This window comes from Ornithorhynchus anatinus, unplaced genomic scaffold (genome assembly GCF_004115215.2).
Source record: "Ornithorhynchus anatinus isolate Pmale09 unplaced genomic scaffold, mOrnAna1.pri.v4 scaffold_93_arrow_ctg1, whole genome shotgun sequence".
Lineage (NCBI taxonomy): Eukaryota > Metazoa > Chordata > Mammalia > Monotremata > Ornithorhynchidae > Ornithorhynchus > Ornithorhynchus anatinus.
The window spans coordinates 1,489,752-1,502,039 of record NW_024396943.1 but is presented as its reverse complement, the minus strand read 5'-3'; the positions used below and the strand labels follow the sequence as shown (position 1 = coordinate 1,502,039).

Below are 12,288 nucleotides of genomic sequence, written 5' to 3'. Positions count from 1 at the left end.
CAAGAACCTCCAGTGGTCGCCCAGCCTGCACACTTCCCTCCTCTAATGCTAAACTACTCTCTGTACCTCGACTGTGTCTATTTCGCTGCCGACCTCTCACCCATGTCCTGCCTCTGGCCTGGAATGTCCTCCTTTTTCTTATCTGACAGACCATTACTCTCCCCATCTTCAAATCCTTACTGAAAGCACAGCTCCTCTAAGAGGGCTTCTCCGACTAAGCCTTCATTTCCTCTTTTAATAATGTTGGCATTTGTTAAGCGCTTAATATGTGCAGAGCACTGTTCTAAGCACTTGGGGTAGATACAGGGTAATCAGGTTGTCCCACACGAGGTTCACAGTTAATCCCCATTTTACAGATGAGGTAACTGAGGCACAGAGAAGTTAAGTGATTTGCCCACAGTCACACTCCCACTCCCTTCTGTGTCAACCTGATCTGCTCCCTTTATTCACCCTCTCCCTCAGTCCCATGGCACTTCTGTTCATGTCTGTAATTTATCTATATTAATGTCCCTATCCCCCTCTAGACTGTGAGCTCATCGTGGACGGCAAGTATGTCTACCAACTCTGTTGTACTGTACTCTCCCAAGTAAGACCAACTACTTATTTTGTTTTGCTGTGTCTCCCCCTTTTAGACTGTGAGCCCATTGTTGGGCAGGGATTGTCTCGATCTGTTACCGAATTGTACACTCCAAGTGCTTAATACAGTGCTCTGCACACAATAAGCGCTCGATAAATATGATTGAATGAATGAAAGTGCTTAGTACAGTGATCTGCACAGAGTAAATGCTCTAAATAGGATCGACTGGCAAACATTGTATTAAGGGCTGAGGTATGGTCTATGAGAGATAATCAAATCAGGGACCAACCTGATTGAGTGCCCTTTTAACTCTTATGGTGCTTGTTAAGCTCTGTGTCGAGCACTGTCCTAAGGACTGGAGCAGGTACAAGTTAACCCAATACCTGTCCCACCTTGGACTGTCTTAATATTCATTCATTCATTCAATAGTATTTATTGAGCGCTTACTATGTGCAGAGCACTGTACTTAGCGCTTGGAATGTACAATAATGATGGGATTTGTTAAGCGCTGACTAAATGCCAGGCTAAGCGCTAGGGTGGATACAAGCAAATTGGGTTGGACACAGTCCCTGGCCCACGTGGGGCTCACAGTCTCAAGCCTCAACTCCACTGCATTCTTCCAAGCGGTAAATTCGGTGCCCTGCTCACGGGAGGTGCCCCCTGACTGAATGATGGGGCTCACAGCCCAAAAGGACTGGAGAGCAGGTATCTTATTCCCCTTTCACAGAAGAGGAGAGTGACGCCCAGAGGGGTTCCGTGACTTAGAGAATAATGTTGGTATTTGTTAAGCGCTTCCTATGTTCAGAGCACTGTTCTAAGCGCTGGGGTAGATACAGGGTTATCAGATTGCCCCACGTGAGGCTCACAGTCTTCATCCCCATTTTACAGATGAGGGAACTGAGGCCCAGAGAAGTGAAGTGACTTGCCCACAGCCACGCAGCTGACAAGTGGCAGAGAAGCAGCGTGGCTCAGTGGAAAGAGCCCGGGCTGGGGAGTCAGAGGTCATGGGTTCAAATCCCGCCTCAGCCACTTGGCAGCTGGGTCATCCCGTGCTCCATCTGCCTCTGTGATTGGGTGGCTTTTCTGCCCGTCACCTACAGAGGGGCCGATGGCGGCAGGAGGCGGGGCCGCCGGGGCTGGAAACCGAGAGGGAGGAGAGAAGAGGGAGCCGAGCGGGGGTGGCTAGTTCAGGTACGAGGTGGCTTGGAAAGGAGGTGGGGGTGGGGGGAGGGGGCTCTCTCCGCTCCCCGTGCCCAGCTGGGACCTATCGCCTGTCGCCGGATCGGGACAGTCGCGTGGTGGCGCGACCAGCCGCCCAGGTAAAGAGTCGGTAGCTACTCCCCACCCGGCTTGTCGAGGGAGAGTTCGGTGGGCTCAGTGGAACGAGCCCGGGCTCGGGAGGCAGAGGTCATGGGTTCTAATCCCGCCTGCTGCTGGGTGACTTTGGGTGAGTCACTTCACTTTTCTGCGCCGCAATCACCTCATCTGGAAAGTGGGGGTTGTTACTAATAATAATGTTGGTGTTTTGTTAAGCGCTTACTATGTGCCAAGCACTGTTCTAAGCGCTGGGTGGATCCCACGTAGGGTTCACAGTCTTCATCCCCATTGAGCAGATGAGGTAACTGACGCACAGAGAAGTTAAGTTACTTGCCCAAAGCCACACAGCTGATAAATGATAAACTGATAAGTGGCGGAGTTGGCATTAATAATAATAATAATAATGGTGGTATCTGTTAAGCGCTTACTGGGTGCAAAGCACTGTTCTAAGCGCTGGGGGGATTCAGGGTAATCAGATTGGCCCACGTGGAGCTCACAGTTTTAATCCCCATTTTACAGATGAGGCATAGAGAAGTCAAGTGACCTGCCCAAACTCACACAGCTGGCAAGCGGCAGAGCCGGGATTAGAACCCACGACCTCTGACCCCCAAGCCCGGGCTCTTTCCACTGAGCCACGCTGATTCTCGGTTAAGGTCGTGAGCCCCACGTGGGACAGCCTCATTACCTTGTTTCTTCCCCAGCGCTTAGAACAGTGCTAGGCCCATTGTAAGCGCTTATCGCATGCCATCATTATTATATAGCGGGTTGGGGGTTGGGGGGAACTGCAGCAGGCTCCAGGGTTGGGAGGGCTGCGGGTCGGGTCGTAGTGGGCTGGAGGTGTTGGGGGCTGGGCTCCTCCCCCGCCCTCCCCCCCCCCAGACTGTAAGCTTATCGTGTGCAGGGAATTTATGTAGTATTCTTCCGAGTGCGTAGTACAGTGCTCTACACTCAATAAATATGATTGGGGTTGGGGAGGTATAGTGGTAATTGTGGTATTTAAACACTTACTACGTGATAATAATGATGGTATCTATTAAGCGCTTACTATGTGCCGAGCACTTTTCAAAGCGCTGGGGTAGATACGACGTAATCAGGTTGTCCCACGTGGGGCTGACAGTCTTCACCCCCATTTTACAGATGAGGGAACTGAGCCCCAGAGAAGTGAAGTGACTGGCCCAAAGTCACACAGGTGACACGTGGCAGAGTCGGGATTCGAACCCACGACCTGTATTAAGCGCTGGATTGGTCGTAAGCAACTCGGGTTGGACGTAGTCCCTGTCCCACGTGGGGCTCACAGTTTTAATCCTCAATTTACGGATGAGGGAACTGAGGCCCAGAGGAGTGAAGCGGCTTGCCCAACGCCACACAGCAGACAATGGCAGAGCTGGGATTAGAACATATGCCCTTGTGACTCCCAGGCCCGGCCTCTATTGTAGTGAGCATGGGCGGGGGAGTCAGAAGGTCATGAGTTCTAATCCCAGTTCTGCCACTTGTCTGCTGTGTGACCTTGGGCAAGTCACTTCACTTCTCTGTGCCTCAGTTCCCTCATCTGTAAAATGGGAATTAAGACTGTGAGCCCCAAGCCAGACAACCTGATTACCTCGTATCTACTCCAGGGTTTAGAGCAGTGCTTGGCACCTAAGTGCTTAACAAATACCATTATTTGTTAATAATGGTAATGGAGAGAGGCAGCATGGGTCAGTGGAAAGAGCCCGGGCTTGGGGGTCAGAGGTCATGTGTTCGAATTCTGGCTCTCATTCATTCATTCAATAGTATTTATTGAGCGCCTACTATGTGCAGAGCACTGTACTAAGCGCTTGGGATGAACAAGTCGGCAACAGATAGAGACAGTCCCTGCCGTTTGACGGGCTTACAGTCTAATCGGGGGAGACGGACAGACGAGAACAATGGCACTAAACAGCGTCAAGGGGAAGAACATCTCATAAAAACCGATGGCAACTAAATAGAATCAAGGCGATGTACAATTCATTAACAAAATAAATAGGGTAACGAAAATATATACAGTTGAGCGGACGGGTACGGTGCTGTGGGGATGGGAAGGGAGAGGTGGAGGAGCAGAGGGAAAAGGGGAAAATGAGGCTTTAGCTGCGGAGAGGTAAAGGGGGGATGGCAGAGGGAGTAGAGGGGGAAGAGGAGCTCAGTCTGGGAAGGCCTCTTGGAGGAGGTGATTTTTAAGTAAGGTTTTGAAGAGGGAAAGAGAATCAGTTTGGCGGAGGTGAGGAGGGAGGGCGTTCCAGGACCGCGGGAGGACGTGACCCAGGGGTCGACGGCGGGATAGGCGAGACCGAGGGACGGCGAGGAGGTGGGCGGCAGAGGAGCGGAGCGTGCGGGGTGGGCGGTAGAAAGAGAGAAGGGAGGAAAGGTAGGAAGGGGCAAGGTGATGGAGAGCCTCGAAGCCTAGAGTGAGGAGTTTTTGTTTGGAGCGGAGGTCGATAGGCAACCACTGGAGTTGTTTAAGAAGGGGAGTGACATGCCCAGATCGTTTCTGCAGGAAGATGAGCCGGGCAGCGGAGTGAAGAATAGACCGGAGCGGGGCGAGAGAGGAGGAAGGGAGGTCAGAGAGAAGGCTGACACAGTAGTCTAGCCGGGATATAACGAGAGCCCGTAATAGTAAGGTAGCCGTTTGGGTGGAGAGGAAAGGGCGGATCTTGGCGATATTGTAGAGGTGAAACCGGCAGGTCTTGGTAACGGATAGGATGTGTGGGGTGAACGAGAGGGACGAGTCAAGGATGACACCGAGATTGCGGGCCTGCGGGACGGGAAGGATGGTCGTGCCATCCACGGTGATGGAGAAGTCTGGGAGCGGACCGGGCTTGGGAGGGAAGATGAGGAGCTCAGTCTTGCTCATGTTGAGTTTTAGGTGGCGGGCGACATCCAGGTGGAGACGTCCCGGAGGCAGGAGGAGATGCGAGCCTGAAGGGAGGGGGAGAGGACGGGGCGGAGATGTAGATCTGCGTGTCATCTGCGTAGAGATGGTAGTCAAAGCCGTGAGAGCGGATGAGTTCACCGAGGAGTGAGTGTAATGGAGAACAGAAGAGGGCCAAGAACTGACCCTTGAGGAACTCCAACAGTTAAAGGATGGGAGGGGGAGGAGGCTCCAGCGTAGGAGACCGAGAATGATCGGCCAGAGAGGTAAGAGGAGAACCAGGAGAGGACAGAGTCCGTGAAGCCAAGGTGAGATAAGGTATGGAGGAGGAGGGGATGGTCGACAGTGTCAAAGGCAGCAGAGAGGTCAAGGAGGATCAGAATGGAGTAGGAGCCATTGGATTTGGCAAGAAGGAGGTCATGGGTGACCTTAGAGAGAGCAGTCTCGGTAGAGTGGAGGGGACGGAAGCCAGATTGGAGGGGGTCTAGGAGAGAATGGGAGTTAAGGAATTCTAGGCATCGATTGTAGACGACTCGTTCTAAGATTTTGGAAAGGAAGGGTAGTAGGGAGATAGGACGATAACTGGAGGGGAAGTGGGGTCAAGAGCGGGTTTTTTTAGGATGGGGGAGACGTGGGCGTGTTGAAGGCAGAGGGGAAGGAGCCCTTGGAGATTGAGTGGTTAAAAATAGAAGTTAAGGAAGGGAGGAGGGCAGGGGCGATGGTTTTAAGAAGGTGAGAGGGATTGGGGTCCGAGGCGCAGGTGGAGGGGGTGGCACTTGCGAGGAGGGAGGAGATCTCCTCTGAGGATACTGCAGGGAAGGATGGGAAGGTAGGGGAGGGGGTTGTTGGGGGGGAGGGGAGAGGCGGAGGGGTGACTTTGGGGAGCTCAGACCTGATCGTGTTGATTTTCGTGAGGAAATAGGTGGCCAGATCATTAGGGGTGAGAGATGGGGGAGGGGGAGGAACAGGGGGCCTAAGGAGAGAGTTAAAGGTCCGGAACAATCGGCGGGGGTGACGGGCATGGGTGTCGATGAGGGAGGAGAAGAAGCTTTGCCTGGCGGAGGAGAGGGCAGAGTTAAGGCAGGAAAGGATAAATTTGAAGTGTGTGAGGTCGGCTCGGTGCTTGGACTTTCGCCAGCAGCGCTCAGCAGCTCGAGCATAGGAGCGTAGGAGGCGGACGGAGGAGGTGATCCAGGGCTGTGGGTTAGTGGCGCGAGAGCGGCGGAGGGAAAGGGGGGCGAGAGAGTCGAGATGAGTAGAGAGGGTGGAGTTGAGAGCGGAGACCTGATCGTCGAGAGTGGGAAGAGAGGACAGGGCGGCAAGGTGAGGCGAGATGCTATTGGAAAGACGGATGGGATCGAGAGAGCGGAGGTCTCTGTGGGGCAGTAGCGAAGATTTGCAGGGGGAGGGAGTGTGAGAGACAAGTGGCTCTGCCACTTGTCAGCTGTGGGACTGTGGGCAAGTCACTTCACTTCTCTGTGCCTCAGTTACCTCATCTGTAAAATGGGGATGAAGACTGTGAGCCTCACGTGGGACAACCTGATTACCCTGTATATACCCCAGTACTTAGAACAGTGTTCTGCACATAGTAAGCGGTTAACAAATACCATTATTATGATGATGACCTGCCTATAAGTAGTGATTTTGGGGGGCATTGTGTCCGCTAATCATTGGCAGTGCCTTAGCGGGAGGGACAAGCAGAGCGTTTCTCAGCTAGAGCAAGCACTTCCTGCCCTTTAAACTTTGCTGTGGAGCCACAGGCACCTGAGCAGGTTTATCTCATGCAATCAGTAGTGTAGCCCAAGGATCCCTGGAATGGGTTCTGACCACCGAACCTCTCCGCTGCTCCTGGAATCAAATGGCAACCCGATCCGAGGGGTCCCGAAGGATGTAGCCAGGGCCAGTGGTGTGACTTGGAGTTTGGGGGTTAGGGTGCAGCAAGGAGTTAAACGGTCATGGGATCTGTTCTCCAAACCTGAGCTTCAGGAGTTTGCCTGTTAAGTGCTGACAATGTGCCTAGTGTTATGCTAAGCATTGGGGTAGGTACAAGACAATCGGATCAGTATCAGTCCCTGCCTGCCTCTCTCGGGGCTCCCAGTGTAAGTAGGAATGAGAAACAGGTATTTGAATCCCCATTGTATAGAGGAAACGAAGGCCCAGAAAAATGAAGTGACTTGTCTAAGGTCGCACACAGCAGGCAAGGAGTGGCATGTAGGATTAGAGGCCAGGTCCCCTGATTCCCGGGCTCTTTCCACTGGGCTAAAATGTTTCTCTTCTTGGAAAGGAATGGAGAACTGCACTTATTGCCTGGATAATCTTATCTCCTGAAGACCGTAGGTTGAGACTGGGTGGGCCAAGAGACAAAGCAGCATTACCGGCTCTGCTTCTGACTGACTGGTGCTGATACCCATGAGTGGTAACTTTCGATAGTACTTAAGTGCTTACGATGTGTCAAACACTGTTTTAAGTGCTGGGGTAGGTACAAGTCAATTAGGTTGGGCACAGTCCTTGTCCCACATGAGACAGTCTTCAGTGGGAGGGAAAACAGGTATTGAATCCTGACCTTTTTTTAAAAAAAAAACCCAAACAGTTGAGAAAACTAATGCACAGAGAAGTGACATGCCCAACATCACACAGCTAGGAATTGGCAGAGCTGGGCTTAAAACTCAGGTCCTCTGAGTCCCAGTCTCATGCGCTTTCCACTAGGCCACGCTGCTTTGTTTTGCCTACCTCAGAAAATGTATTTGAAGAACAAGACCTTGCTTTAGAGTGGCTGGAGCTTGATGTGGAAATTTCTTCTCCCTCCCATTTTAAGCTTGGGGCTACCCTATGTATTTGCCACATGTTTTGCATCCCAGAAATTTAATGCCCCCGATGACAATTTTAACATGGCATGTCTAACTTTCAGGTTGAGAAATCTGGTTTCCTGAAGGAACCGGGCCAGCCAGTTTTGGTTTTCATGATGTTAAGGACTGTGTCCTCCTGGATCTTGAACTGTGCGAGAAATGGCATCATCACCACTTTGCGAGGGAGAGGGTGCGGGTATTCGCACTACATCCAAAACAGGAATAAGATGAAATGGACGAGTCTCTCACAGGGGCCACTGGCCTCGCGGGCCGGCAACGGTGGCCCCGGCGCGGGCTTGACACTGGTGAGGACCCGACGGCACACCTCCACGGAGGAAGAGTTTCACTTCCAGCTGTCCCCAGCCCAAGTGGACGACGTCCTGCGGGCTGGTGAATTGTCCCATAAGGTCCTCGAGTGTGACGGGAGAAATCCCAGCCATGCCGTGCTGAGGTTCGAAAGCAACCAGTTGGCCGCCAACACGCCAAACGAGGATCGCAGGAGTGCGGCCACCTGCCTGCAGACAAGGGGGATGATGTTCGGCATCTTTGATGGGCACGCAGGCCCCGCCTGTGCCCAGGTGGTGAGCGAGCGGCTCTTTTACTATGTTGCGGTCTCACTGATGCCCCACCGGACCCTGGAAGAGATGGAGCACGCCCTGGAGTGCATGAAGCCGGTACTGCCCATCCTGCAGTGGCACAAGCATGCGGGTGACTCCGTTTCCCAGATGGTGGCCTCCCTGCACTCTGACCACCTCCGCGTGTACTGGCAAGAACTGCTGGAGCTGCAGGCGGAGACGGGGCTCAGCATCGAGGAAGCCCTGAGGCACTCTTTCCAGCGACTTGACTACGACATCTCGCTGGAGGTCCAGGCCCCTGTGGAGGATGAGCTGACGCGGAACCTGGCCCTGCAGGTGGCTTTCTCCGGGACCACCGCATGCGTGGCCCATGTGGACGGCCTCCATCTTCACGTGGCCAATGCCGGGGACTGCCGAGCGGTCCTGGGGGTTCGGGAGGAAAGCGGGGCCTGGTCGTGCCTCCCCCTGACCCGGGACCACAACGCCTCGAACCGGGCCGAGCTGTCGCGGCTGAAGAAGGAGCACCCGGCATCTGAGGAACGGACCGTGGTCGTGGATGGCCGGCTACTGGGAGTCCTTATGCCCTCCCGGGCTTTCGGCGACGTCCGCTTCAAGTGGAGCAGGGAGCTGCAGCGGAGCATCCTGGATAGGGGCTTCGACGTCAAGGCGCTCAACATCTACCAGTACAACCCCCCGAACCTCCTCACCCCACCGTACCTGACAGCTGAGCCGGAGGTCACTTACCACCGCTTGCGGCGCCAGGATAAGTTTCTCGTCCTGGCCTCTGATGGTCTCTGGGACCTGCTGGCCAACGAAGAGGTGGTGAAGCTCGTGGCCGGGCACCTGGGAGAGGCTGGTTCCCACGAGGTGGAGCCGCCCATCGGCCGGACACCGGACCTACTGCGCCGGAGGAAGGCTGGGCTGCTGCCTCCCCGTGACCGGAACGCCGCCACCCACCTGATCCGCCACGCCCTTGGCAGCAATGGGAGCGGGGAGCTCGACCGGGAGAGGCTGGTGGCCATGCTGACTCTGCCCGAAGACCTGGCCCGCATGTATCGAGATGATGTCACCGTGACCGTGGTCTATTTCAACTCTGAAACCGTTGACCTCTACAACCGAGAGAACCAGTAGCTCCATTTGGGACCAAGGGCACTCTCTTGTGCCCTGGTCATCGAGCTGCGAATGAGAACCGAACTTTCTCTGTTTGTAGAGGGTGGGCCTTACCACATAGGATCGGTAGATAGAGAGACCTTTGGGAAGCTTCGCCACCCACTGGGGTTCTGGCCCACCTTGTCCCCTCCTCCCTCCCACCCCCGGGGAGGGATTGGAACCAGAGAAAAGTCCCCGATGAAGCCGGTGGACTAGGCTGAGCCACCGTGGAAATGACTCCTTCGGGGTTCCGGGCCTCGGTGGGGGAGCTCGGAGCTAAGGAGCAGATCCTGACTTGTGACTAGGAGAGACCCCTTGGGTTGCATTTTCAGCTTTTGCTGAAAACCTCTGGCCACCTTCAAGCTTGCTGGTAGGTCTGGGCATTCTTCTCCTTTCCCGGGGGAAGGTTGAGCTTCCCTTTCAGCCAAGAGTTGGAATCTAGAAGCCTCGAAATGGCCTCCCACCACTTCTGGCCATGGGCAGAGCGGGCCTACTGGTTTAGGGGGACCCTAGGTTCCAGCTTGGGTGTGATGTGCAATCACGTTGAACACTCAAAGGAAGGCCCCTAAAAAAGTGCTAGAATTCCAGAGGAAAGTGGAGCGTGGACTGCTGGAGGTGGTTCGTGGCCACTTAAATTGCCCCACTGGCAACTCACTGAACATTGAGTTACAAGCCGCTGTTTTCCACTGAAGTAGGTTCTGTTGAGCTTAGCTGGGACTTTTCTTCTATGGCCAACAAACTCTGGTGAGATTCTATGTGCCTTGGGACTGGTGGACATGGATGTTGCAAGTTCTCTGACTTACACTTGAAGCGGGGCGGCTCTGCCTCCAATCTCAAAAAAACTTTTTCTTAGGTGGGGGTGTAGTGTGAAGTTTAACAGTGTGTGTGCGTGCACACTTTTCCCTGCCTCCCGTGGTCGAGGGGGCACCTCCAGGCTTCGGGCTTGTGTACCACCATCCCCGGACACAAGAAAAGGAAGCCCCAGCCACTTCTTCCTACCCTACTGTCAAGATTGACCTTGTTGGGTTTGGCTTTTGTGCCTTCTCTCCATCATCCCACTGCCATTGCTGCTGGGAAGTGGGAATGGGGAAGCCACTGCTTACTGAAGGGGAGGGCCACTTGTCATGGGGAGAGTCGGTTAGGACACTAGCCCGGGGCTGAGGTGCTGTCGGTTTGGGCTGCCCCCTCACTCGGCCGGACACTGTGAACGCCTTTTCTTCTGCCAGCCCCTCTTCCGGTTTGCCCTTTGTGCTGGCCCTGAGCCATGTCTGCTCATCATTCCAGTAACCCATCCAGGGGTGCTAGCTCCATTTTGCCAGGCAGATAAATCCTGGCCTCAGTGTCCAGGGGAAGCCGCGGGCTGGCCGTTGCTTGGAGGCACTCTTTGACCCTGGCCTCACTGGCCCTTAAAGAGATTCTCTTCCAAGCGCTGCCTCTGTCCCTTTACCTTTCTGAAGGGAAAAGCCAAACAGCCTACTGCCGGGCTTTCGAGTTGGTGGCCCTGCTAGCGCCGACAGGGCTGCTTAGGTTAGGGCCTGAGGAGGAGAGGCGCCCTAGACTCCCGAATTTCGGTAGAGATGAGTGCCCGCCTCTTTGGACAGATTGAGCTTGGAGTTTTGCTGCTTCAGCGCCTACCTGAGTGGTAAATGCCCAACTGGTGATTCATAGTGGACTGCAGCGCTGTAGGTAATCTGGACTGATGGATGCATTTGAGCGGCCAAGTCATGGAGAAAACTAGTATCACAATGGAAATTTCTTGAAAACAGTATCAGTTATTTTCTCCCCGAGAGGTAAAAATCTCCTCGCTCAAATTGCCTCGCTCAAGGCGTGGCTTAGGAGCTTTTATGCGAATGTTCCATCTTCCATGTAGCACCGGCAGGGCGGCGGGTGAGACCGGGCAAGTCCTCGGTCCTGAGGTGCCAGACGATCCGGCTCCTGGAACCGTGGTCGCAACGGACAGTTCAGTCCGGGTTTATATGAACGTGGCAGATGAAGTTGCTCAGTCTCCATCACTTTCCAGGAAGCGTTTACTGCCACATCTCCTTGAAGAGATGGCGATGTTTTTCTCCTGTGTACTCTTCCTGGCTGCAGACTATCTCAGTTAAGGCTGTAGGGTGGGATTTGGGAAACTTTGAGGCGAAAGTCATAGCATTTAAGAGTACCTTCAAAGTCTGCTGATGGTAAAATTAGATTGGGAGATCGCTATTCCATTTTGTGGTGTCATAAAGTGTGTGCCGCAGCAAGTTTGGTCCCACTCACTGATAACTTGTTTCACGGCTCCCAGAACAGTGCCTTTACTTCCTGGAGCAATTATCGGCATGTCTCTGGACTTGGCCTAGAGATCTGAGACGCCTTGTCAGGGTGGGAGGCTTTTTAAAGGGACTTTGCTTAGCCTGACACTTCAGGCAGAACTTACTTGCTGACCTGACCAATGGGAATCATTCTTTTGCCGCATTCTCTCTCTCTATGTTTTGTGTATGTGTGTGTTCTCTCAAGTGCTTAGTACAGTGAGTACAGTACAACAGAGTTGGTAGATATATTCCCAACCAAAGAAGTTGGAGTTAACAGTTTAGAAGGGGAGACAGACATTAAGGTGAATACCAAATGTCCAAAGGGCATAGACGATGCAGAAGGTAGAGGGGGGTTAGGGCAGGGGAGAGAAGAGATCTAAATCCGGGAAGACCACTGGACTCTGGACTTTGCTAGAATGAGTGTTGTTTCTTCCTTGTCCCTGACTTTCTAACTGCAGTAGCTTGGCAAATGGTGGCTTGTAAATAGAGGCCAAGAAAATTTCGCCAACTTTTCTTCAATTTTGTGTTGCTGCTGGTTTGGGGTCGTGCCTGGATTGGGCCCACTGAGGTAGGGTGATTCTTGGAGCCAGAGTCCACCTTTGCCAGGAGGCCCGACAAGACCTTGTGAATAAGGCAGCCTGTGTCC

At 53.6% G+C, this 12,288-nt stretch overlaps 1 protein-coding gene across 1 annotated transcript; it reads left to right on the top strand.

The window, feature by feature from the left end:
* The first annotated feature begins 1,823 nt into the window (after positions 1–1,823).
* Positions 1,824–11,805, top strand: PDP2 (pyruvate dehyrogenase phosphatase catalytic subunit 2). Its single transcript, XM_029057418.2, has 2 exons — positions 1,824–1,896; positions 7,690–11,805. The coding sequence occupies exon 2, from the start codon at positions 7,741–7,743 to the stop codon at positions 9,331–9,333; it is 1,593 nt and encodes a 530-aa protein (XP_028913251.1). The 5' UTR covers positions 1,824–1,896; positions 7,690–7,740; the 3' UTR covers positions 9,334–11,805.
* The last annotated feature ends 483 nt before the right edge of the window (positions 11,806–12,288 follow it).